Below are 27,527 nucleotides of genomic sequence, written 5' to 3'. Positions count from 1 at the left end.
ATGGAATGTTGGTAGTGGAATAGCAACATTCCATGTAGAATCTCCAATAGTAGCAACATTCCATGTAGAATCTCCAATAGTATCTATTTTATTTTTGTTACATTTGTACCCTGCGCTTTCCCACTCATGGCAGGCTCAATGCGGCTTACATGGGACAATGGAGGGTTAAGTGACTTGCCCAGAGTCACAAGGAGCTGCCTGTGCCTGAAGTGGGAATTGAACTCAGTTCCTCAGGACCAAAGTCCACCACCCTAACCACTAAGCCACTCCTCCACTCCTAGATTTTCTGTAACAGTGCGAAGTAGCTTTTTTACCTGTGGACAAGTGAACCAACTGAAAAAGCAATGAATTTCACAGACTTTTGCACATGACTGAATGAGCTATTCCTACTGGCCACATGGACAACTGGGCCAACCAACTCAGGTGTGATAAACAGGGTAGCCCACTTGTCTGTAAGACCATCCAATTGTGACCAGGGGCCAGAGGGTAGCTGAGGGTGTGACATCCAGACTGAGGGATGGAAGGTTGCAAACACATATAACAAATCAAATCGGTCAGGTTACAAAATACTTTAGTGAGAGTTCAGGCTCAACAACAAATATTTTATACATTTGCACTGACTTTTTACGATATAACCCAGCCAAAACCTATTTATTTAGATTTTGCTCACACCTTTTTCACTAGTGGCTCAAGGTGAGTTACATTCAGGTACTCTAGATATTTCTCTGTCCCAGGAGGGTTCACAATCTAAGTTTGTACCTGAGGCAATGGAGGGTTAAGTGACTTGCCCAAGATCACAAGGAGCAGCAGTGGGATTTGAACCAGCTACCTCTGGATTGCAAGACCAGTACTCTAACCACTAGGCCACGCCTCCACTATGGCAACATTCCATCTAGAATCTCAAATAGTAGCAACATTCCATGTAGAATCTTCAATAGTAGCAGCATTCCATATATTTATTTATTTAGATTTTGCTCACACCTTTTTCAGCTCAAGGTGAGTTACATTCAGGTACTCTGGATATTTCTCTGTCCCAGGAGGGCTCACAATCTAAGTTTGTACCTGAGGCAATGGAGGGTTAAGTGACTTCCCAAAGATCACAAGGAGCAGCAGTTGGATTTTAACTGACCACCTCTGGATTTCAAGCCCCTTGCTCTAACCACTAGGCCACTCCTCTACCCCAAAGAATCTTGTTACTCTTTGGGGTTCTACATGGAATGTTGCTACACTTTGAAATTCTGCATAGAATCTTGTTATTCTTTAGAATTCTAGAATCTTTATTTATTTATTTAGATTTTGCTCACACCTTTTTAAGTAGTAGCTCAAGGTGAGTTACATTCAGGTACTCTGGATATTTCTCTGTCCCAGGAGGGCTCACAATCTAAGTTTGTACCTGAGGCAATGGAGGGTTAAGTGACTGCCCAAGATCACAAGAGGCAGCAGTGGGATTTGAACCAGTCACCTCTATATTGCAAGACCAGTGCTCTAACCACTAGGCCACTCCTCCACATATGAATATGAAAAAGGTATGGCCTCAGTGGTGAATCTTTTCACATGACCAACACAGGGTCATGATTCACCTGCCTCCTCACCGGTCACAAGTTTTTCTTTTAAAGAGATTAATGTTTCAGAACTTTATACGGGTGAGAGGACAGTGGTGTCAGCAGCAAGGGATGAGATCTCTTGAAAATCTTAGACTAGGATTGTGGAGTCCAACTAAAATGAGGAAATGCTCTACCCAAGTAGCTGAATCAGCAGAAAAATTGTTGGCCAGAAATCAATTTGACTGTAAGAAGAGTGAAACAGGGAGGGGTGGAAGCATCTCAAATAATACATTTCTCCAGCTGACTAACCACCTCTAAAGCAAAAATTAAAATTAGGCTTTTTTTCTGTAGGCTGTTTATAGCTATTCTGCAAGCGGGTTTACGTTCTTTAATTTGTAATTTTTCAGTCTGTATTTTGTATTTCTTATCTCTTTATTACTTTTTATTCTTTAGGGCTGCATTCCAGAGTCACATGGAGCTGCAGTGGGAAAAAAAATAATTAAATAACATACCTGCAATTGCGTAATTAATCACAATTACAAATTTTAATCTAAACGCAGCCCTAATTAAAATTAGAGCAAACAGTGCAAGAATCGAGATTAAACTGTTTATCGGCTCCAGCCACCCAATACTACTACTACTACTATTTAACATTTCTAAAGCGCTACTAGGGTTACGCAGCGCTGTACAATTTAACATAGAAGGACAGTCCCTGCTCAAAGGAGCTTACAATCTAAAGGACAAATGTGTATAATCAGTCAAATAGGGGCAGTCTAGATTTCCTGAAAGGTATAAAGGTTAGGTGCCGAAAGCAACATTGAAGAGGTGGGCTTTGAGTAAGGATTTGAAGATGTGTAGGGAGGGAACTTGGCGTAAGGGCTCAGGAAGTTTATTCCAAGCATAGGGTGCGGCGAGGCAGAAAGGGCGGAGCCTGGAGTTGGCGGTGGTGGAGAAGGGTACTGAGAGGAGGGATTTGTCCTGAGAGCGGAGGTTACGGGCGGGAACGTAAGGGGAAATGAGGGTAGAGAGGTAATGATATGCTTTTGCGAAGGGCAGATCTGCAGGAACGTCTCATGTTCGGGTGACCTTCAGACCTTAACTTATGCTTAAGTGTTTATACACTGTCCAGCCAGTATTCAGCCAGGATGGTCAGCATTTTTTGAAACACTGGCTGCTGTGGTGGAATTCAGTCTGGATTTTCAGCATTGGTATAAAGAGAGTGACTGATTGTTGACACTCTCTGGCTTTTGGTCATAGCACCATGTATGCACTGAATTGCTACCTCCCCTTTATAGGATTTCGTTTCCGTCCCTAACTTGCTGTAACCAAGGACTGTGTCTGGAAGAGGAAATGTCTTGGCCTTGCTGATGGAATAAAGCGGTTTTAAGCATATTTTTGGAGTCTGCTTCTGGGAGTGCTGTGTCCAGGGAAGGGCCCTTCCAGGGTCAGCCGAGTTCATACCTGCAGGAAGGCCTGAAGGTGGGGGCCTGCTGACATAGTCCTACCTCACTTGGATTACTGTAATATTCTATTTCTTGGAGTGGAGGAGTGGCCTAGTGGTTAGGGTGGTGGACTTTGGTCCTGTGGAACTGAGTTCAATTCCCACTTTAGGCACAGGTAGCTCCTTGTGACTCTGGGCAAGTCACTTAACCCTCCATTGCCCCATGTAAGCCGCATTGAGCCTGCCATGAGTGGGAAAGCGCAGGGTACAAATGTAACAAAAATAAAATAGATACTATTGGAGATTCTACATGGAATGTTGCTACTCTTTGAGATTCTACATGGAATGTTGCTACTATTGGAGATTCTACATGGAATGTTGCTATTCCACTAGCAACATTCCATGTAGAAGGCTGCGCAGGCTTCTGTACCTGTGAGTCTGACGTCCTGGGGAACTGAGTTCGATTCCCACTTCAGGCACAGGCAGCTCCTTGTGACTCTGGGCAAGTCACTTAACCCTCCATTGCCCCATGTAAGCCGCATTGAGCCTGCCATGAGTGGGAAAGCGCAGGGTACAAATGTAACAAAAATAAAATAGATACTATTGGAGATTCTACATGGAATGTTGCTACTCTTTGAGATTCTACATGGAATGTTGCTACTATTGGAGATTCTACATGGAATGTTGCTATTCCACTAGCAACATTCCATGTAGAAGGCTGCGCAGGCTTCTGTACCTGTGAGTCTGACATCCTGGGGAACTGAGGAACTGAGTTCGATTCCCACTTCAGGCACAGGCAGCTCCTTGTGACTCTGGGCAAGTCACTTAACCCTCCATTGCCCCATGTAAGCCGCATTGAGCCTGCCATGAGTGGGAAAGCGCAGGGTACAAATGTAACAAAAATAAAATAGATACTATTGGAGATTCTACATGGAATGTTGCTACTCTTTGAGATTCTACATGGAATGTTGCTACTATTGGAGATTCTACATGGAATGTTGCTATTCCACTAGCAACATTCCATGTAGAAGGCTGCGCAGGCTTCTGTACCTGTGAGTCTGACGTCCTGGGGAACTGAGTTCGATTCCCACTTCAGGCACAGGCAGCTCCTTGTGACTCTGGGCAAGTCACTTAACCCTCCATTGCCCCATGTAAGCCGCATTGAGCCTGCCATGAGTGGGAAAGCGCAGGGTACAAATGTAACAAAAATAAAATAGATACTATTGGAGATTCTACATGGAATGTTGCTACTCTTTGAGATTCTACATGGAATGTTGCTACTATTGGAGATTCTACATGGAATGTTGCTATTCCACTAGCTATTGTAAACACAAAAAAACTCTGGACTTGATTTCAGCAAAGCTCAACTAGATAATCAAATAACGAGCTGAATCTTCATATGCTAAATATAGACTAAAATCTATATATGGTGTGATATCTTTTTCTCTTGTTTATTTTTTCTATTTTTAATAAATTTTGAATAAATTTTAATTCTAATCCCAAAAGAAATGGAGAAAAAAGACCTCATCAGTCCCAGCTCGACGATATTTTTATTCGATTTTTCAATCAATTAAATCGTCTGCTTGTTCAAGGACTCCGTTATAATCCTTGGTCTTAAAAAACTCCACCTCTCATTATTTTAATAACAAAATTGTTCTTTCATTGTTCCATCTCCATATTATACTCGTGATTATTTTCAATATCAAGTTATATACTCATGTTACTTAGCTTTTTTTGCTCTGCCCTACGGGGCTCTCCGTTTCGCTATATGTTATATTATATGCTTCTTCAGGGGGCCAAGAAACAAATGGCAGATCATAATTCACGATATCTTAGAATATGGCGTCTCCAACTTCTCTGACACCGGTGTCAGAGAAGTTGGAGACGCCATATTCTAAGATATCGTGAATTATGATCTGCCATTTGTTTCTTGGCCCCCTGAAGAAGCATATAATATAACATATAGCGAAACGGAGAGCCCCGTAGGGCAGAGCAAAAAAAGCTAAGTAACATGAGTATATAACTTGATATTGAAAATAATCACGAGTATAATATGGAGATGGAACAATGAAAGAACAATTTTGTTATTAAAATAATGAGAGGTGGAGTTTTTTTAAGACCAAGGATTATAACGGAGTCCTTGAACAAGCAGACGATTTAATTGATTGAAAAATCGAATAAAAATATCGTCGAGCTGGGACTGATGAGGTCTTTTTTCTCCATTTCTTTTGGGATTAGAATTAAAATTTATTCAAAATTTATTAAAAATAGAAAAAATAAACAAGAGAAAAAGATATCACACCATATATAGATTTTAGTCTATATTTAGCATATGAAGATTCAGCTCGTTATTTGATTAGCTATTCCACTAGCAACATTCCATGTAGAAGGCTGCGCAGGCTTCTGTACCTGTGAGTCTGACGTCCTGGGGAACTGAGGAACTGAGTTCGATTCCCACTTCAGGCACAGGCAGCTCCTTGTGACTCTGGGCAAGTCACTTAACCCTCCATTGCCCCATGTAAGCCGCATTGAGCCTGCCATGAGTGGGAAAGCGCAGGGTACAAATGTAACAAAAATAAAATAGATACTATTGGAGATTCTACATGGAATGTTGCTAGTGGAATAGCAACATTCCATGTAGAATCTCAAATAGTAGCAACAGTGGAGGAGTGGCCTAGTGGTTAGGGTGGACAGTGGATGAGTGGCTTAGTGGTTAGAGTGGTGGACTCTGGTCCTGGGGCACTGAGTTCAATTCCCACTTCAGGCACAGGCAGCTCCTTGTGACTCTGGGCAAGTCACTTAACCCTCCATTGTCCCATGTAAGCCACATCGAGCCTGCCATGAGTGGGAAAGTGTGGGGTACAAATGTAACAAAAATAAAATATCAGAAAAAACTGCAAATCAAACAGAATACAGCTGCTAGACTAATCTACAGATTGAATAGATATATTAGTGTTTAACTAAACAAACTGCACTGGCTTCCCATAGCAGAAAGATTCAGGTTCAAAGCTGCTTGTTTAGTTTTTCAAATCGTACAGGGTTTCACCTCTGAATTGCTGACTACGACCACTTCACTATGTTTGGTCCAGTCTAACAGACTGAAAGAATAACTGCTGCTAGCGTCACTGTTTCAAAAGACAATTCAAAATCTTCTGATTTTCAGCTCTCTATTCCCTGTACTTGGAGTTAAAATATGGAACTCTCTACGTATCGCGTTGATGAAAAGGAAAAATGGTCACTTTTTTCTTTATTTTCACCCTTTTAGCGGTCGTTCATGCTGACTGCCACATGGGTGTGTTATTTATCTGAGGGCATTACTCCATATTTATTTAAGTACATAAGTATTGCCATACTGGGAAAGACCAAAGGTCCATCGAGCCCAGCATCCTGTTTGCAACAGTGGCCAATCCAGGTCACAAATACCTGGCAAGATCCTCAAGTCCATTCAATAACGGTCTATGGACTTTTCCTTTAGGAAGCCGTCCAAACCTTTTTAAAACTCTGCTAAGCTAACCGCCTTTACCACATTCTCTGGCAACAAATTCCAGAGTTTAGTTACACGTTGAGTGAAGAAATATTTTCTCCGATTTGTTTTAAATTTACTACATTGTAGCTTCATCGCATGCCCCCTAGTCCTAGTATTTTTGGAAAGCGTGAACAGACGCTTCACATCTACCTGTTCAACTCCACTCATTATTTTACAGACCTCCATCATATCTCCTCTCAGACGCCTTTTCTCCACGCTGAAGAGCCCTAGCCGCTTTAGCCTTTCCTCATAGGGAAGTCGTCCCATCCCCGTTATCATTTTCATCGCCCTTCTCGGCACCTTTTCTAATTCAACTATATCTTTTTTGAGATGCAGCGACCAGAATTGAACACAATATTCGAGGTGCGGTCGCACCATGGAGCTATACAAAGGCATTAAAACGTCCTCACTTTTGTTTTCCATTCCTTTCCTAATAATACCTAACATTCTATTTGCTTTCTTAGCCGCAGCAGCACACTGAGCAGAGGGTTTCAATCTATCAACGATGATACCTAGATCCCTTTCTTGGTCTGTGACTCCTAACGTGGAACCTTGCATGATGTAGCTATAATTCGGGTTCCTCTTTCCCACATGCATCACTTTGCACTTGCTCTTTATCTCCTGTTAATTTTGTGTTGTCTGCGATCTCAGCATCTTACCCGTGCTGTCCGAAGTCTGACTGCCGACCACTCGAAGCAACATCGGCTGGCTGCTGTCCGATCTCTGCACGGATGTTGAAGGAGAGGACAGTGTCGTACCATTTAGTTTCGCCTCTGCCTGGGGCTACAACATCAGTAAAAGAAAAGGAAGTTACGTTTCACAGCAATACAAAGTGAAGAACCAGTTTCCAGAGGCATTGCAGTCTGGAGTTTAACCCTGGGCAGCAAGATGAAGGTCGGTAGCTCTGGAATCACCGCCGCAAAGCCCTACCTGTTCCAGCAGCTGCCTGAGCCGGTGCAGCTGTGACTCCAGTTGCTTGTTATGATCCTCCAGGATCTGCATGCGGGCTTCCAGGCGGCCCTTGTGTTGACGCAGCAGCTTGGCCTCAGCAATCAGCTCAGCGTCCCTTGGGCTCTGGGGGGAGATGGGCAGCATCTCGGGTGGGGAGGGCAACGGCGAGAGTCCCTTGTGCTCATGTTGCTCCTTCAGTCGGTCGTATTCTGACTGCAGATTCCTAATGTGAAGCAGAGTGGAGGAATCAGTTAAGCCTGAGCTCTGAACAGCTCTATCACACGGTAACACCAGTGCGAGTGTGTGTGTGTGTGTGTGTGTGTGTGTGTGTGTGAGGGATTAAAAAACATTTTCCCTGCAGCATGGAGCAAAGCTTGTGTCTCTTTTGCTCTTACCCTAAGAGAAGGGTAGTGGTATATGAAGCAGGGGCTTAGCCAGACTTCGGCAGGAAGGGGGTCCGGCGCCTGAGGGGAAGGGGCACATTTTAGCCCCCCCTCGGTGCCGCCGACCCCCCCCCCCCCACCGCCACCATCAACTTTGACCCCCCCCTGCTGCCAACCATCCACCGCCGTTGCCGGACGTTAGAAACAGAATGAAGGAAGAAGAGGACCTTGGCTGGTGAGGGTTGGGGTCCCCCGCCAGCAAAGGTAGGCAACGGTGGGTTGGCGGCGGGAGGGGGTCCAGGGCCAAATCTATGGGGGACCAGGCCCCCGTGGCCCCATGCAGCTATGCCCCTGGTATGAAGGATTTTAGGGGGTCTTTTTACAAAGACCAACGCGGGCTTACCGCAAGCTAACCTACAACTACCTCTGGCCCAACGCGGCCGCCAGTGCTAATTGCGCTTTGAGCGCCCTGCCATTTCTGGTGCGCTGGAAAAAAGTTTTATTTCATAGCGCGGTGCTACCCCCATGGTAATTGGGCATCTTCTCACCAGGGGCGTAGCTACGTGGGGCCATGGGCCCCCACAGATTACGCCCTGGCCCCCTCTACATTTGACCCCCCTCTGCCGTCGCTGCCTGCTGCCCGCCCCATCAGGTACCTTGTTTACTGGCGGGGGTCCCCAAACCCCGCCAGCCGAAGAGTTTTCTTCAGCGCCGGTCGATTCCTTAGGTCCTGCACTGTGCATTTAGCCCCGTGCAGGATGTAAGGTGTCAGAAACAGATGATCCCACAACGAAGGTGCCGGAGTTGACCGGCGCTGAAGAAGACTCTTCGACTGGTGGGGATTGGGGACCCTCAGCAGCAAAGAAGGTTCCTGATGTGGCGGCGGCGGGGGGGGGGGGGTTGCGGCTCGAAGTGGCGGCGGGTTTGCGGTTGCGGCAGCGGAAGGGGGTCTAAAGTGGCGGGGGAGACAGCTAAACAGTGCCCTTCCACCTCGGGCTCTGGCCCCCCCTCCCACCGAGGTCTGGCTACGCCACTGCTTCTCGCTCTGCCCGGTTACTGCGGGAGCCCTTACCGCCCCCCCCCCATATTTTAGGGGCTTTTCACCCGCCGCTATCGCAGAGACCTTTTCCCCGCAGTTTTGGTAAAAGGACCCCCAGGGCTTTTGTAACTAGTCCCTTTACTGCTTGTTTTCATTCTCATGATAAACATTACAGGGTAGATATCCACCCGGCGGCGGTGAGGGTTTTTTAAGCTGCAGGTGACACTGTTCCTGGATATTTAATGTCAGGCCATGTCCGAGCACTGGCGATGAATATCCGGGTTTACGCAGCCGGCTCTCCTTTATGCAGTTAAATGCAATATTCGGCATTTAACCGCATAAGCGATGCCGCAGTAGACATAGGACTGACTTTTATGGGGTCCAATTTAACTGTTAAACTTAGGCGGTTAAATGCTGAATTTTGGGACTTAACCACATAAGTGCTGACTCCACCCACGGATCACCCACAAAATAGCCGGCTTTGAGTTTAGAAGTCTGTGGTGATATTCGGGGGCACTAACCGGTTAAGGGGCCTGCAAATATTAGCAGATGGACCCCCAAACAAACGATTTAACCAGCCAGGAGCCAGTGGTGTAGCCAGGAATTTTTAACAGGGGGACCCACCTCCCTCGTCCCCTCTGTACCTTAAAATCACCTTTGCTCCAGTCTTTGCCAGGGCAGTGGCACTCATAGGCTTGCATCCTTTTTTTCTGAACCATCCCACACTTCACAAAACAGGAAGTTGCATCAGAGGGGGTGGGGCAGTTCAGAGAGGAAGTCCTGGTGCAGTATGCAGTCAGCCTATAAGTGCGGCTGCTGCTGCCTGGGCGAAGACTGGAATGGAGGTGAGTTTAAGGCACCGGGGTGGGGGAGAGAATTGCCGAGCTTTGTGGGGCTGGGAAGGGACGTGAGAGATGCCAGTCTGTGCACGAAGGGCAGGAGGGAGAATATAGATCAACTGTCTGACAGGGGTGCGTACGCAACACATGCACCTTGAATGCATACGCCTCTGACAGGAGCCTTTTCTGGCCAGTTAAATTGATTTGAATATTGGCCCCTACAGGAGTGGAGGAGTAGCCTAGTGGTTAGTTCAGTGGACTTTGATCCTGAGGAACTGAGTTCAATTCCCACTGCAGCTCCTTGTGACTCTGGGCAAGTCACTTAACCCTCCATTGCCCCTGGTACAAAAGAAGTACCTGAATATATGTAAACCAGTTTGAATGTAGTTGCAAAAGCCTCAGAAAGGCGGTATGTCAAGTCCCAGTTCCCTTTCCCTATTTGAGATTCTACATGGAATGTTGCTACTATTTGAGATTCTACATGGAATGTTGAAACTATTTGTAGATTCTAGATAGAATGTTGCTACTATTTGAGATTCTGTTGTTGCTATTAGAGATTCTACATGGAATGTTGCTAGTGGAGGAGTAGCCTAGTGGTTAGTGCAGCGGACTTTGATCTTGGGGAACTGGGTTTGATTCCCACTGCAGCTCCTTGTGACTCTGGGCAAGTCACTTAAACCCTCCATTGCCCCTGGTACAAAATAAGTACCTGAATATATGTAAACCGCGTTGAATGTAGTTGCAAAAACCTCAGAAAGGCGGTATATCAAGTCCCAGTTCCCTTTCCCTATTTGAGATTCTACATGGAATGTTGCTACTATTTGAGATTCTACATGGAATGTTGAAACTATTTGTAGATTCTAGATAGAATGTTGCTACTATTTGAGATTCTGTTGTTGCTATTAGAGATTCTACATGGAATGTTGCTAGTGGAGGAGTAGCCTAGTGGTTAGTGCAGCGGACTTTGATCTTGGGGAACTGGGTTTGATTCCCACTGCAGCTCCTTGTGACTCTGGGCAAGTCACTTAACCCTCCATTGCCCCTGGTACAAAATAAGTACCTGAATATATGTAAACCGCTTTGAATGTAGTTGCAAAAACCTCAGAAAGGCAGTATATCAAGTACCATTTCACTTTCCCCCTTTCAGTATAATAAACTCTCTCACACAAACTGTTAGGTTCGTTTACAGAGAGTCACATAAAGTACAGTGGAGGAGCAGCCTGACAGCTATAGCAGCAAGATGAGACCCATAGAAGCCGGTTTCAAATCCCACTGCCACCCCAGGTGAGTCGGGCACATCACTAAACCCTCCACTGCCTCAGGTACAAACTTAAGACTGTGAGCCCTCTGTGAATGTTACTCACCTGAGCTGCCAATGAAAAGGTTATGACACTTAGCATGGCTTTTTAGCTCAGTGCTTAACATCGGCTGGCTGCTGTCCGACCTCTGCACGGATGTAGAAGGAGAGGACAGAGTCCATTCGTAATGAGAGCATTCGCCTCTCTTCTGCCACCTGTCCCTGGTGCTGAGACAGCTGCCCCACAGCACACAGTGTCTCTCTCCCTGCGGCGAGTGACCCAGTGTCGAGACATAAGCAGATAAGCTCTGTAGGGACTGACCTGTTTTCCTCCTCCAGGTCCGCTAGGATCCTCTCCAGCTCACCCCGCTCCTCACTCTCCAAGGATACCAGGATCTGAGCAGGGCTCCGAGGCTGGCTCCGGGGCTGGCTCAGGGGGGATTCCTGCTTCAGACTCTGACAGTAGTGTTGGATTAAGAGGTGCTCGTCGTCTCTAGGAGAAAGAGGGACCCAACCAGGAACGTCATCAGTCACAAAAACCAGACCCATCATTTCACCAAATCCCTCACTAGACTTGTGGAAGCCATTTTCCTACAGGGCTGTGTTTTAGACTTAAAAGCAAAACAAAAGAAAGGATCAGGTAGCAGACTGCTAGGGGGTGGAGGTTAGGTCACTTTTAGATTTCTGAAATCAAAAGGTGTCCTGCATTGAAATGTCAAAGTCAAAATAAAAAAGTCTTCATTTTTTGGGATTAGGATCTGAAGGAAAATGGAGCCTGTCTCAGGGGCAGTAGTTAATCCTAAGGGAAGATTAGCCTCGGCCCCTAAACTTTCCCTTGGCTTCTTTGCAAGTCTCTCCCCTGTTACTGAGGAAGGCTTTCTGACAACAGAGACTTTTGGAAGGATCATAAATATTTCTACTTTGGGAGGCTTTTGGTTTGACATTTAGCATGTTGACAGTAAAAACAACAACCCCTCCTCCCAAATAAACCAAAAACACAAACTAAGAGAAATTACGTAAATACAGTGGCCAATCCAGGTCACAAATACCCGGCAAGATCCCAAAACAGTACAAAACATTTTATGCTGCTTAACCTACAAATAAGCAGTGGATTTTCCCCAAGTCCATTTTAAGAACTGTCTATGGACGTTTCCTTTAGGAAGCCATCCAAACCTTTTTTTAAACCCAGCTAAGCTAACCGTCTTTACCACATTATCTGGCAACAAATTCCAGAGTTTAATTACACGTTGAGTGAAGAAACATTTTCTCTGATTCATTTTAAATTTGCTACTTTGTACCTTCATTGCATACCTCCTAGTTCTAGTATTCTTGGAAAGAATAATTAATGAATTAATAGAGCTGAGCGACCTGCTACACAACTAGCTGGAAAAGAAGCTCCTTCGCTATCACAGATTAGAACTCAGCTTAGAGAAATGGCAGTTTTGAAACTCCATTTCTGGAGTGTTTTAGAGTGATTTTAACTGTGGTGCCAGGACCAGAAGCCAGGGATGATTTCCCAAAGAGATTATTGGCTACTTCCCAATATTCTCCTTTCCATGTTTTCATGTAAAGGTCAAAGACTTAACAGATAACTGGAAGAGCACCTGTCAAAGCCATTTCTGCAGATGCAACAGAAAAAAGGGGTGAAAACTGCCCACCCAGCAGGTGAAAAGATGCAGATTGTTCTACAACATGTAGATGTAATCTTTGGGCCTGCCCTGTCCATCTTACAGTTGCTGGTCCTCTGCTGGAGACAGGCCCTGTACACCTTCAGGTTTCTGGAGTTTGCTCTTTGGGGCTCAGACCTCCAGTACCTGGAATCAGGGTTCTGGGACTCAAACAAACAACAGTGTGGCTAGCTGGTTTCTGTGACAAAGAGGGGCATAATCGAACGGTGCCGGCCATCTACATGGGCGACCATCTATATGGCCGGCGCTGCAAAGAGAGGTCCCGAACCGTATTATCGAAAAAGATGGCCGGCCATCTTTCCTTTCGATAATGCGGTTGGGGCCGGCCAAATGTCAGAGATGGCCAGCATCGGTTTTCGCCAATAATGGAAACCGATGCCGGCCATCTCAAGCCCGGCCAAATCCAAGGCATTTGGTCATGGGAGGACCCAGCATTCGTAGTGCACTGGTCCCCCTCACATGCCAGGACACCAACCGGGCACCCTAGGGGGCACTGCAGTGGACTTCAAAAATTGCTCACAGATGCATACCTCCCTTACCTTGGGTGCTGAGCCCCCCAAATCCCCCCCAAAACCCACTCCCCACAACTGTACACCACTACCCTTAGGGGTGAATGGGGATACCTACATGTGGGTACAGTGGGTTTTGGGGGGGGGAGTTGGAGGGCTCCCATTTACCACCACAAGTATAACAGGTAGGGGGGGATGGGTCTGGGTCCGCCTGCCTGAATTGCACTGCACCCACTATAACTGCTCCAGGGACCTGCATACTGCTGTCATGGAGCTGGGTATGACATTTGAGGCTGGCATAGAGGCTGGCAAAAAATATATAAAAAAAAATTTTTTAGAGGGTGAGAGGGGGTTAGTGACCACTGGGGGCGTAAGGGGAGGTCATCCCCGATTCCCTCCGGTGGTCATCTGGTCAGCTTAGGCACCTTTTTGAGGCTTGGTCGTAAGAAAAAATGGACCAAGTAAAGTCGCCTGAGTGTCGTCGGCAGGGGGGTCCAGGGCCAAATCTATGGGGGCCCAGGCCCCCGTGGCCCCACGTAGCTACGCTCCTTGTTTTGTCACCCCTGCTGTGACTGGTTTGTTTGCGTGACTGCAAGGATTACTGTTTCTCTTGTTTGTTTGTCATATCTGGATGCTACTACATACTTCTGTTTATCTTTATTGTTGTTGATTTTTTTGGGGGGTGGGGGGGGGGGGGGAAGAGTCTCTCTCTCTTTCTCTCCTGCTCTTGTATACTCTTCCAGTCTAGTTGGAACCAGAGCTGGGATTTGGTTCTACCAATCTTCATTCACTGCTATTTCAGAGTATATTTTAAATTTTATACCTCTTTAATGCTCCTCTGCCTCCCTTTCAAACCAGCCATCACAGCGACCCTTGGTCGAGGGTCAAGTCACTGAGCTCATTTTTGAAACAAAAATCATGGCCCCTGAGTTTGACTTTGGGTGTTTCCGTTGAGCAATGACCAAAGCTTCCCTCCCTCCTGGGAGCATAATCTCCACAGTACTGCCAGCCGCCGCTGCAGTTCCAGTAGCCTGACCCAGTAACTGAACCTAGACCCTCTGAATGACCATACCCAACACTGTGCCTCAGCCAGAGGGTCATCCCGACATATATTTCAAAGTTATACCGAATGGCAGACACTTGAAATTAAGCTATTTTGAGGGAAGAAAAACAGGCAGTGTCAGGAAGGAGAATGCTGAATACTCACATGCTCTCGTTAGGTGAAATGCTGTCATTCAGATAAGACCCATTGCTGTTCTCCATCTCAGCTAGCCTGTTAAAGAATTAGAAAACATTTCTCAGGACACACAAGTCTTACAGCTCAGCTTTCAGGGCATGTTTGGACATTTCTCGGAACAGGGATATGATCTCCGGACGCCATGAAGATGATGGCAGAAGGTTGGGACCTCTTCTCACATTTCACTAGGTTAAGGTGGAGAGAGAAGACCTGCAGCTGATGTGTTTCCTTCAGTAGATGAACAGGACCTTAGGTTAGGATGAGCTGTGACCCATCAGTCTGGGACTTCATCTTCAGCTCTTATAGAAAAGTCCTGAGTCTCCCAGCATGCATCATGATCCTTGCCCCTCCCCCCTCTCCGTGTTCTTTTCTTGCAATCCACAAGCAACATGCTAGAACATGAAAATGTCCTACTCCATATTTTCAAGCTTTAGTAACTGGTTAGTAAAGACTTGTGATGGAGCAATGCAGCAAGACAGCAGTGTTAGCAACTGACATTAAACCCAAATTCTGACTAGGTTGCCCAAAGTTTGGTACACAATTTTGGGCCTGGATCTCTGAACCATGCCAACTGTGATTGGCTAAATCGGTGATCATCGATCATTGGCCTTAATAAGCACTGTGCACCTTTCTATAATCTGAACGCCCCGTTTCTCTCGTGTGCAACTCCAAAAGGGGCATGGGCTGGTCAGGGGGGTTCCCAGAATGCAGGTGTGGAGGTATAGAATACTGATAGTTGTGGAACTGTCGTTATACAATTTGCACTTCGTATACATCATTTCATCATTTAGAAACCATTTACAAGGAACTGCATGAGATAGCAGAGGATCTTTAAGGGCTCAGCGGGTGACGCAAAAATTAGACAATCTAATTTTATGCTCTTGTCTCGTATTTCAATAGATCTTGTGGTATAAAGATTTGCATCCCACTCATCAAGCTGGTTTAACCCTACTCTTGCTTAGGTTTTGGCACACAGAACGTTTTTTGTTTTTGATAAAACTTTCCTTTATTACTTCAGATTTGGAAGATAAAGCCCATTAGAGCCCATCAAGGCTGCCCAAATTGCTTCCTGGTACAATCACAGACCCTCTCTCTTCCACCCTTCTAGATTTCTGTCTGTTCCGTCATGTCTTTTTAATCGAAAGCCCTCTCTGCTCAACCTGCACCTTCTCAAATTGTGTTATGGTATCATCTCCACCAATTTCACTGGGAGGCCCCTTTGTACTTTCACCACCCCTCCTAAGACGATCTAGTTTTTGATGTCAGTCTACCTTCTCAAGCCACGATCTCTCTTGTTCTAGAACATTCTTTTTCTGGACAGGGTTTACTCTTTGTACATTATTTATAACTACGAGGTATCCAAAAGTCTCTACTGTATCTGCAATCACCCTTTTCTAGGGTACACATTAGGTCACTGAGTCTCATCTTATAGGGCTTTTGGTATTGACCCTGCAGCAGGGGCATAGGCAAACCTGCCATTTTGGGTGGGCCCAGAGTTAACCTGGGTGGGCCCTCCCCATCCCTACCCCTGTACATACATACAATATAGTGTTTCTAATGACCCGATGTCTGCCCGTTTCTCTGTGAACCCCATCCCCTGGTCCTACCTCAGAGATGTTACCCGTCACAATTCCTATAGGCAACCTACGCTGGCCCTGCAGGCTTCTCTCTACAATGTTCCCACCAAAGAAACAAGAATTGACATCATTGAGGGCAGGACATGATAGAGAGAAGCGGCCTATAGGAATTGCCGCCGGCAGTAACTCTGAGGTAGACCGGGGGGGGGGGGGGGGGGGGTCCACAGAGAGACGGCCAGCTTCCAGACCATGAGTGGAGAAGAGGGAGGGAGAGTAGTGCGGCATCACCACTGAAGAGTTTTGGAGGCCTCAAGGGCTACTGACTGGGTGGACCTGAGGCAAGAATGGATGGGCCTGGCCCTTAGCTACGCCACTACCCTGCATCATTCTGGTAGCAACTCTCTGGACTACCTCCAGCCTGTCTCTATCCTTTATGGATACAACAGTTCAGTTGACGTCTCACCAATGGCCTGTAAAGGGGCATCATCGCTTTCTTTTTTCTGCTAGTTAGCCTCCCACTCTGAACCCCAGTGTCCGTTCTTTCTTTAGGCTACTGCACATCACCACCTTAAATTTCAGTGCCCTGAATACATGATTCTACAGGTTGTACACGGAATGTTTGCCAAGGACTTGATCAATTGCTCATCAGAGATTTTTACCAGCACAGAGGAGTAGCCTAATGGCTAGTGCAGTGGCCTGAGAACCAGGGGAACTGGGCTCAATTCTCACTGCAGCTCCCTGTGACTGAACAAGTCACTTAACCCTCTACTGCCCTGGGTATAAAATAAGTACCTGTGTATAATATGTAAACCGCCTTGATTTAAACCACAGAAAGGCGGTACATCAAATCCTATCTCCCCTTTCTCTCATTCTGTTGCAGATCTTAGTGTCAATCTGCAAAAAGGCAAACTTTTCCTTCTAACCCCTCTGCTCTGTTGCTCACAATGATATTAAAGCAGACATTTTTGCCTTTTCTCCGATGCACTAAAATCCGATTCACTTTTAAAGAAGTTTTCAAGTGGGAGTTTAACAGCATATCTTGATGGGCTCCTACAGAGTCACTGTCTGAGAGAAAACAGCTCTGGCATTTGTACTGTTCTCCCTTTTTGATAGCTAGCTGATGGCTTGAGATGACATTTCAGACTTTTAATGTGCTCAGATAGTTAGAAGCGCCTGGGCACATCAAAACCCTGAAAATAGCAGCTCACTTTAAAGAGAATGCGGGTACCTGAACAGCAGATCACAGAGCAGTCAGGCAATGCCACCTGTGATCGTCATCCAATGTAAGGACCGAGGGGGTCCGTAGTGCTTTCTTAGCACCACTGATATCGACTCCTGTGGTCTTTCAATCACATTATCCCTGTCAGCAATCAGCAGAATTCACGGATTTCCAGGAGTCTGACAAGGCCTGTGTCATATGTATTTCCTGCTAGGCCATTGTCTCATTTCTCACAGGCCGCCTTAATTCTTCCCTATTGACCTGAGCTAGATTTGAAGCAGAACCTAGAGGTGACACGCTCCTGTAGGTTTGTGACGCTTTCTCTGAGGTATTCAGGCCTCACTAATTGGAGTGTTTTCCGACATACTAAGGTTGAATTTTTGGCAAATGGCTGTACTGTTCACAAGTTTCAAACCTGTGATCTGTATGTGGAAGATATACTTAAGTAGGCCAGATGGGCTGGGCTGGTCCCCTCATACCTGCTAGCGTAATGTTCAATACGTGAATGAGTATCATCGTGTGAAAGTTGAGGGGATGAGGCAGGCCTGTCGAGTGGAAAAACAAAAAAAGGAAAAACTCAGATCAATCACAAAGTCACATTAGAAATAAGAATGAAAACAGTCTCGATCTCCTCAACTTTGTTTTTCTTGACCCATAGATTGATATTTTAATGTCCATCCAGACAGTCCCCTACTGCACAATTTTTTGGTCTCCAAATTTATTATATTTATTACAGGTGAGAGGCCTTGAGCTTGGTTCAGGTCCAGCCTTTGGCTCAACATTCACCAAAGAGAGAGAGAGAGCAGAGAAACGGGTGAGCTGGAGCCCAAATACACATTCATTCCCATTTTGGTTGTTCTTGGCTGTTGGATCCCAACTAAGCCCTGTGGCCGTGCTCCGACTCTGCACAGATTTTCTCAATATTCAATGGCTGTCCTATTACAAATATCCCCAGTCTTTCAAAAAGGGCCTGGAGCTTTTTTCCCACAATAGATTTGGTTTTCCACAAGAAAATGTTATTCTAAAAACAACTCATAAGGTCATTTCCCATATTCTAATCTCTCTAGTAGGGATACAGCAACATTAATTCTTACAGTTTTGATACTTTGCTTTATCCATTAAAAGCTGAAAGCACATTTCATATACAACTATAAATTCATAACTTAAAAAAAAACGATTATAAAAAACCAGCACAACCTAACAGAAATAACGAAACTAGTTAAAATGCCAAGTCTAAGTGTCAGACTTTGACTTTTCTACTAAAAATTAAATAGCTCATTTCCGCACAGACTTCACTCTAAAAGTACAGGGCGAAGAGTAAGAAGACTCCTTTGCATCTCCAACAGCATCTCAAAATAGACGGGATGGCACCGAACGTCTGCTGTGATGACTCTTCTTAAGGATCATTGTGCTAAAGGAGCACTATCAGGCTTATTTTCGAAAGAGAAGGGCGCCCATCTTTTGACACAAATCGCGAGATGGGCGTCCTTCTCACAGGGTCGCCCAAATCGGCATAATCGAAAGCCGATTTTGGGCATCCTCAACTGCTTTCCATCACGGGGACGATCAAAGTTCACGGGGGCGTGTCGGAGGCGTAGCGAAGGCAGGACTGGGGCGTGCCTAACACATGGGCGTCCTCGACCGATAATGGAAAAAAGAAGGGCGTCCCTGACGAACACTTGGACGACTTTACCTGGTCCTTTTTTTCTTACGACCAAGCCTCAAAAATGTGCCCTAAATGACCAGATGACAACCGGAGGGAATCGGGGATGACCTCCCCTTACTCCCCCAGTTGTCACTAACCCCCTCCCACCCTCAAAAAAATTTTTTTTTAAATATTTTTTCCAGCCTCTATGCCAGCCTCAAATATTATACTCAGCTCCATGACAGCAGTATGCAGGTCCCTGGAGCAGTTTTAGTGGGTGCATGCACTTCAGGCAAGTGGACCCAAGCCCATCTCCCCCCACCTGTTACATTTGTGGTGGTAAATGTGAGCCCTTCAAAACCCACAACAAACCCACTGTACCCACATGTAGGTGCCCCCCCTTCATCCATAAGAGCTATGGTAGTGTTGTACAGTTGTGGGGAGTGGGTTTTGGGGGGCTCAGCACACAAGGTAAGGGAGCTATGCATCTGGGAGCAATTTCTGAAGTCCACTGCAGTGCCCCCTAGGGTGCCCGGTTGGAGTCTTGGCATGTGAGGGGGACCAGTGCACTATGAATGCTGGCTCCTCCCACGACCAAAGGGCTTGGATTTGGTCGTTTCTGAGATGGGTGTCCTCAGTTTCCATTATCGCAGAAAATGGGGGACGACCATCTCTAAGGACGACCATCTCTAAGGTCGACCTAAATTATGCGATTTGGGCGTCCCCGACCGTATTACCGAAACGAAAGATGGACCGTACAGGTCTTTTTCTGCCGTCATCTACTATGTTACTTTGTTTCGATAATACAGGTTTCCCCGCCCCTTCGCCGGGACGTCCTGCAAGGATGTCCTCAGGAAAACTTGGACGCCCCTTTCGATTATGCCCCTCCACGTGTTTCTTAGATCAGGGTAGACAATGCCTTATTTTCTGGCCCCCCCCCCCCTTTTCATCAGCCCATTTAATGAGCAATAACCTACATTAACAAACTGAGCACAAACTTACATTTTATTACAATTTAACATACTTTAGATCGCATTCACACACATGAATGTGGAATAATGTGTATTAACACGTCAATGCACATTGGTAAATCTAGCCCTTAGCCTCACACCCCAGACCTCCACTGACCCCTAAACCAGTCTGGGCTCCCAATGTGGCCCTCGGGTCAGAAGGTTTGCTCACCCCTGCCTTAGCGCTCGTTTGATATGCAACATCTTAGGAGTGGCCTAGTGGTTAAGGTGGTGGACTTTGGTCCTGGGGAGCTGAGGAACTGAGTTGGATTCCCACTTCAGGCACAGGCAGCTCCTTGTGACTCTGGGCAAGTCACTTAACCCTCCATTGCCCCATGTAAGCCGCATTGAGCCTGCCATGAGTGGGAAAGCGCAGGGTACAAAACGTAACAAAAATAAAATAGATACTATTGGAGATTCTACATGGAATGTTGCTACTATTGGAGGTTCTACATGGAACGTTGCTACTATTGGAGATTCTACATGGAATGTTGCTATTCCACTAGCAACATTCCATGTAGAAGCCTGTGCGGCCACATTGGTGATCTGCAAGGGCCGACTTCTACATGGAATGTTGCTAGTGGAATAGCAACATTCCATGTAGAATCTCAAATAGTAGCAACAGTGGAGGAGTGGCCTAGTGGTTAGGGTGGTGGACTCTGGTCCTGAGGAGCTGAGGAACTGAGTTGGATTCCCACTTCAGGCACAGGCAGCTCCTTGTGACACTGGGCAAGTCACTTAAACCTCCATTGCCCCATGTAAGCCGCATTGAGCCTGCCATGAGTGGGAAAAGCGCAGGGTACAAATGTAACAAAAAAAAAAATCCCAATGGTCACCAAAGTAATTCCTTCAAGCTGGTTATAATATGATCCTGTGCTTTGCCACCCAAATCACACCCTGGCCACTGTATTCTGAAGAGGCTGAATCTGGTTTGGGGTCTTTTATGACAGATCTTGGTACAGTACATTACAGTAAGGAGCTCCTATCTATTCTTAAAGAAAGAATGATAGCGGCCAGTGGTTTCCTGTCCAAAAAAGCTCACAGCTGACAAAATGTAGTGACAGCAGCTGGCCTTACGGAATTTAAAGGGGGTTTGGACAGATTCCTGAGGGAAAAGTCCATTGAATATTATTAATTTTTTTTTTTTGGGGGGGGGGAGGGGGGGGGGGGTTGCCAGGTTCTTGAAGCCTGGATTGGCCACTGTCGGAGACAGGATGCTGGGCTTGATGGACCCTTGGCCTTTTCCCAGTATGGCGGTGCTTATGTACTTATGTACATTACATCCAATGCTCATATGCCGCAAGTATCATATATGGATCAAAGCAGCTCATTAAAATAAGTGGGACATAAACCCTAGAACAATGTGAACAGATGACCCTATACAATTAACATAAAAAAAACCCTATACAGTAACATTCAATTTGATGAATTTTTTATTTATTTTTGTTACATTTGTACCCTGCGCTTTCCCACTCATGGCAGGCTCAATGCGGCTTACATGGGGCAATGGAGGGTTAAGTGACTTGCCCAGAGTCACAAGGAGCTGCCTGTGCCTGAAGTGGGAATCAAACTCAGTTCCTCAGTTCCCCAGGACCAAAGTCCACCACCCTAACCACTAGGCCACTCCTCCACTGTTGCTACTATTTGAGATTCTACATGGAATGTTGCTATTCCACTAGCAACATTCCATGTAGAAGTCGGCCCTTGCGGATCACCAATGTGGCTGCGCAGGCTTCTGTTTCTGTGAGTCTGATGTCATGCACGTACGTGCATGACATCAGACTCATAGAAACAGAAGCCTGCGCAGTCTTCTACATGGAATGTTGCTAGTGGAATAGCTGAAACCACTAGAAATCTCCAAAAACACAAAATCCTTGGAAAAATCAAAACACACAAATCACAATACCAAAGATTAGAACTAAGTGAGTACAAACAGTTCACCAGCCCAATGTTTGGTTAGAATTATTATAGGGAGCCCTCGGAAGGTACTACTTTTCGGCAATTTCACATTATTTGCCTAGTAGCATAGTCTCTCTTCATCGGGTCATCCCTTAATAAACTATTGGTGGATGCTGTAATTGTAGCACACACACTGCCAAAAGTGCTCAAAAAATATATATATTTAGGCGCAATTTAGGGGAAGCCTAAGTGGACACCAACAATGGGAGACATGCAACGGCATGCAAGTTAAGTTTAAGTTTTTTTATTTATTACGTTTAGAGCACGTTTGATATATATATTTTTTGAGCACTTTTGGCAGTGTGTGTGCTACAATTACAGCATCCACCAATAGTTTATTAAGGGATGACCCGATGAAGAGAGACTATGCTACTAGGCAAATAATGTGAAATTGCCGAAAAGTAGTACCTTCCGAGGGCTCCCTATAATAATTCTAACCAAACATTGGGCTGGTGAACTGTTTGTACTCACTTAGTTCTAATCTTTGGTATTGTGATTTGTGCTAGTGGAATAGCAACATTCCATGTAGAATCTCCAATAGTAGCAACATTCCATGTAGAATCTCCAATAGTATCTATTTTTTTTTGTTACATTTGTACCCTGCGCTTTCCCACTCATGGCAGGCTCAATGCGGCTTACATGGGGCAATGGAGGGTTAAGTGACTTGCCCAGAGTCACATGGAGCTGCCTGTGCCTGAAGTGGGAATTGAACTCAGTTCCCCAGGACCAAAGTCCACCACCCTAACCACTAGGCCACTCCTCCACTCCACTCCACTATGTCAATAAGACATAAACCACAACATGCTACTATTAAAACAATAGCAGCTTCTGAAACAGCCAAGTTTCAAAAATCACATAATTAAACTGGTGACTAATATATTTCAGTAATCTATTCCACCACTCGGCAGCTTGATAAGTAAAAGATGCCTTCTAATTGAGGTGCCCGTTTACTAAAGGAACTAGTGCCCAACGCAGCCGCTGGCGGTAGTTCTGCCTCGAGTGCGAAAAGAATTCCGTACTTTCTACCGCGGAAGCCCTTACCGCCACCTCAATCAAAGAACGTATTGCTTTCAAAATCTGCACCCTAATTCATAAAATTATCTACGGTGAAGCCCCGGGATACATGACAGACCTCACAGACCTACCAACCAGAAACACAACAGGATCAGCACGAACATACCTAAATCTCCACTACCCAAACTGCAAAGGACTCAAATACAAATCAACCTATGCGTCCAACTTTTCCTACATAAGTACACAACTATGGAATGCATTACCAAAAGCCGTGAAAACAACTTATGATCACCTAAACTTCTGGAAATCATTAAAAACTTACCTGTTCAGAAAGGCATACCCTACCGACCCAACTTAAATGCCTGAACCCTACAACACAACGAAATCAAAGCTCGTAATGGACATATAATAACTCTTCCTCCCTACGATTCCCTAACGTGTCTGTCACACATGAACCTCATTCTACCACAAAATCGCTTTGTATTTGTTCATACCGGAATTGAGCCTGCAAACAGGTGGGAAAATGTGGGATACAAATGTAACAAAAAAAAGTTCTCCCCCCTCCCCCGGCATGACCACGTGGTAAAAATAATCTTACTGCACGGCCAAGATTATTTTGTTTTTAGGGGCTTTTTAACCGCTGCGGTAAAAAGGGCCCTGGTACGAGGAAAAAACGGACCCCACCGCTATTGCAGGGCCTTTTTTTTACCACAGCTGGGTAAAAGGACCCCTAAATGAACTGTCCTAAATATGGCCATAATCACTGGAAACACATCTGGATCAGGGAGGTCATTTTACAAAGGTTTTCTACTACTAATATTTATCATTTCTATAGCGCTACAAGGCATACGCAGCGCTGTACACCATACACAAAAAAGACAGTCCCTGCTCAAAGAGCTCACAGTCTAAATATGGAATGTTGCTGTGGAATAGCAACATTCCATCTAGAATCTCAAATAGTAGCAACATTCCATCTAGATTCTCCAACAGTAGCAACATTCCATGTAGAATCTCCAATAGTAGCAACATTCCATCTAGAATCTCCAATAGTAGCAACATTCCATGTAGAATCTCAAGTAATAGCAACATTCCAGAATCTCAAATAGTAACAACATTCCATGTTCCACTGCACTAACCACTAGGCTAATCCTCCACTAGCAACATTCCATGTAGATCTGCAACGTAGCTGCGCAGGCTTCTGTTTCTGTGAGTCTGACGTAAACAGAAGCCTGCGCGGCCGCGTTGCTGATCTGCAAGGGCAGGCTTCTACATTACTACTACTACTTATCATTTCTATAGCGCTACAAGGCATACGCAGCGCTGCACACCATACAGAAAAAGACAGTCCCTGCTCAAAGAGCTTACAATCTAGATAAGACAGGTAAACAGACAGAACAAATAAGGGTAAGGGAATAATAGGAGAGGTTAAAGGACAGGGTAAGTGAGAAGCGGTTAGGAGTCAAAAGCAGTGGTAAAGAGGTGGGCTTTAAGTTTCGACTTGAAAACGGCCAAAGACGGGGCCAGACACAAAGGCTCAAATCTCCTTTTCTCTGTGTAAAGCCTAGGCTTCAATAAAATTGTCCACACACACAAGTGTACGGAAAGTGTGCGACACATCCACTTTTACATCATCTACGTGTAGATATTTCCGGGGTTGTAGTTGGGCTAGAGCGCAGGAAGAGTTGCAATGTGTATGTGCATTTTCTAAAGTATGCAAACATGTGAAGGGCGACTCTATAACTGAGGCCACTTGCGCGTAGAAATGTACTTTCATGGGTAGGCCTTTATTCATCGTCAAAGGAGGTGTGAAGTGGAGGCGCTCTCAGATGTGATGTTTGGTCAGTATCGAATTGCTCATCCCATTTCTAGGGGCCTCAAAGGTTTTCTAGGAAAAGCCATTTTAACGGCTCAGAAAACCATTTTATTGCTGTGGATAAGTGGTGAACATCCCACTATGGATCTATAGTGCACACAAATGATTCAATTATTTAATTTGGAACGCTATGGTATTACAGATATGGACTCAAAATATGGCACTTGTTTCTGTCAGATCTGGCAGCCATTTTGAGTTACTCTTGGGCCTACAGCACGTAGTAGAATTTTGAACTTTCGAATGCCTTGTTGAATTGTTTATACGAAAATTGTTACTTTTTCAGTGTAGGGGGGTGATGTAGGGGGGAAGGGGGACGTTTGTGCGTTGTATCATTGGTCAATGTTTTTATTTTGCTTGTTTCCCATGTTTATTGGAACTAATAATAAAATGATTTAAACATAAAAATAATGCATGCATTTCTGTGGTATCAGGACAAAAAGCTTAAGTTTGGGGTAAAAATATCTGACTCCATTCAATTTAGGCCTTCATAAAATAGGCACCTTTTCAACATTTTTCATAGGTGCGCTGTTATAAAATCACACTGCAATGTCAGCAAACAATCAAAATGCACACCTGAGGACAGACTACCTCCTTTAGACACAGGATCATCTCAGATCACATTACTGACGTTCAAAGCCTCAATTTCTGTTTGATTAGTTATAACATCTCATGCCTTCAGGGATTTGTTTTAAGTCTATTTGCTGTTAGCCACTCAGCAGTTTCTGTCACACATTCAATATACTAACTGCCTTCCCCTGTTCAGACATTCTGGCTACACATGATTGCAGGTCATCTGTGTATACATGACACCCCGCCAAAAATGAATATCTATTACTTTCAGACAAGGCAGGAGAAAGAATGAATTGGAGACAGACAGATCCCTGTGCTGGCCTTCAACAATCTCATACAATGGGCACATGAACATAGTAACATAGTAGATGACAGCAGAAAAAAAACCTGCACGGTCCATCCAGTCTGCCCAACAAGATAAACTCATATGTGTATACCTTACCTTGATTTGTACCTGCCTTTTTCAGGGCACAGACCGTACAAGTCTGCCCAGCAGTATTTCCCGCCTCCCAACCACCAGTCCCGCCTCCCATCACCGGCTCTGGCACAGACCGTATAAGTCTGCCCTCCACTATCCTCGCCTCCCAACTACCAACCTCTCTTCCCCCACCTGCTCCGCCACCCAATTTTGGCTAAGCTTCTGAGGATCCATTCCTACTGCACAGGATTCCTTTATGCATATCCCAGTCTATGTTTGTCCTGATGGGAAAGACTAGAATTGCAACAAAAAGGGAACTGGGCAGACTTCTATGGTCTACGCACTGACTGTGACTGAATAGATAGGGAGGGGCTGGAGTGTAAATTTTAAGGGGCTTCGATGTTAGCTGCAGAACTTAGTACAAGAACAGTACTGGGCAGACTTCTACCGTCTGTGCCCCGAGAAAGGCAAGGACAAATCAAACTTGGGTATGAAATATCACATAGCATGTAACATGAGTTTATCTTGTTGTGCAGACTGGATGGATCGTACAGGTCTTTATCTGCTGTCATTTACTAAGTTACTATGTTACTCTTTGGGGTTCCACATGGAATGTTGCTACTAATTGGGATTCCAGAATCTTGTAACTCTTTAGGATTCCAGAATCTTCAGAACTTTTAGTACAAGAGACTTCGATGGTCTGTGTCCTGAGAATGGAAAGGACAAATCAAACTCGGGTATAAAGTATCATATACCATGTAAAATGAGTTTATCTTGTTGGGCAGACTGGATGGACCGTTTAGGTCTTCACCTGTCGTCATTTACTATGTTACTCTTTGGGGTTCTACATGGAATGTTGCTACTAATTGGGATTCCAGAATCTTGTAACTCTTTAGGATTCCAGAATCTTCAGAACTTTTAGTACAAGAATAGTGCTGGGCAGACTTCTACGGTCTGTGCCCTGAGAATGGAAAGGACAAATCAAACTTGGGTATAAAGTATCACATACTATGTAAAATGAGTTTATCTTGTTGGGCAGACTGGATGGACCGTTTAGGTCTTCACCTGTCGTCATTTACTATGTTACTATTATGATTTCATACTCTATCTCTTATATCAACTTCTGACAGATATTATAGCACTATCCCATGGTTGATGGCGTCACGAGCAGCCCACAGGTTAACTGGGTCAAGTAATGAGTCCATACCTCAATGTACCTACATGTGACCACCATCCATTAGGAATGACAGGACTGTCTCAGTATCGTGATGTTTTCAAAATTTAGACTTATCTGAAGAAGAAGGGTTACCTTCAAAGGCTAATCAAAATGTATTGTTAGTCCAATAAAAAAGATATGTTCTGTTTTATTTCTGTTTATTACCTTTAAAAGTAGACTAACATGACTACCACACTACTTGACGGAAATGGTTCAAGAGGCTTGAGATTGCATGTTTAACTTTATGTTGATTTCCAGTGATTTTATCAATCCAAGTAGGATCTCTGAAAATACACATGCATCTTTAAATGGATAAGTTATCTCCTGGACAGAATGGTTATCCAGTGATTAGCTGAATACCACATTTAATGGATACCTGCTGGTTCCAACTCTAGATCTCCAAAAATCACAATGGATTAACATTGGCCATTTAGCAATTTAAAAAAAGGACAAAGTTATCTAAGAGCCTGAAATTAAAAAAAAAAAAAAAAAAAATCATTTATGTGGTCAGCACTGCCTCTGATCACATGGTTGCTTCTGAATATGGATCTCTCTGTCCCCTCCAAAAAATT

At 44.9% G+C, this 27,527-nt stretch overlaps 1 protein-coding gene across 5 annotated transcripts in view; it reads right to left on the bottom strand.

Moving 5' to 3' along the window:
* The window catches only part of DMD (dystrophin), a 2,615,032-nt gene that overhangs the window by 29,061 nt on the left and 2,558,444 nt on the right, over positions 1 to 27,527 (bottom strand). For 4 of the 5 annotated variants that reach the window (XM_030202359.1, XM_030202360.1, XM_030202361.1 and 1 more), the window contains 5 exons: positions 17,730 to 17,795; positions 14,425 to 14,490; positions 11,343 to 11,513; positions 7,442 to 7,685; positions 7,171 to 7,294 (listed from right to left, as the gene is read on the bottom strand). In XM_030202359.1, coding sequence (XP_030058219.1) covers positions 7,171 to 7,294; positions 7,442 to 7,685; positions 11,343 to 11,513; positions 14,425 to 14,490; positions 17,730 to 17,795 — 671 coding nt within the window. The remainder of the gene's footprint in view (positions 1 to 7,170; positions 7,295 to 7,441; positions 7,686 to 11,342; positions 11,514 to 14,424; positions 14,491 to 17,729; positions 17,796 to 27,527) is intronic. The other variant, XM_030202363.1, reaches the window with a different exon arrangement.

Source organism: Microcaecilia unicolor, chromosome 4, assembly GCF_901765095.1.
Source record: "Microcaecilia unicolor chromosome 4, aMicUni1.1, whole genome shotgun sequence".
NCBI lineage: Eukaryota > Metazoa > Chordata > Amphibia > Gymnophiona > Siphonopidae > Microcaecilia > Microcaecilia unicolor.
Note: the sequence above shows the minus strand (reverse complement) of the source record. Positions and strands in the feature narration are given on the sequence as shown.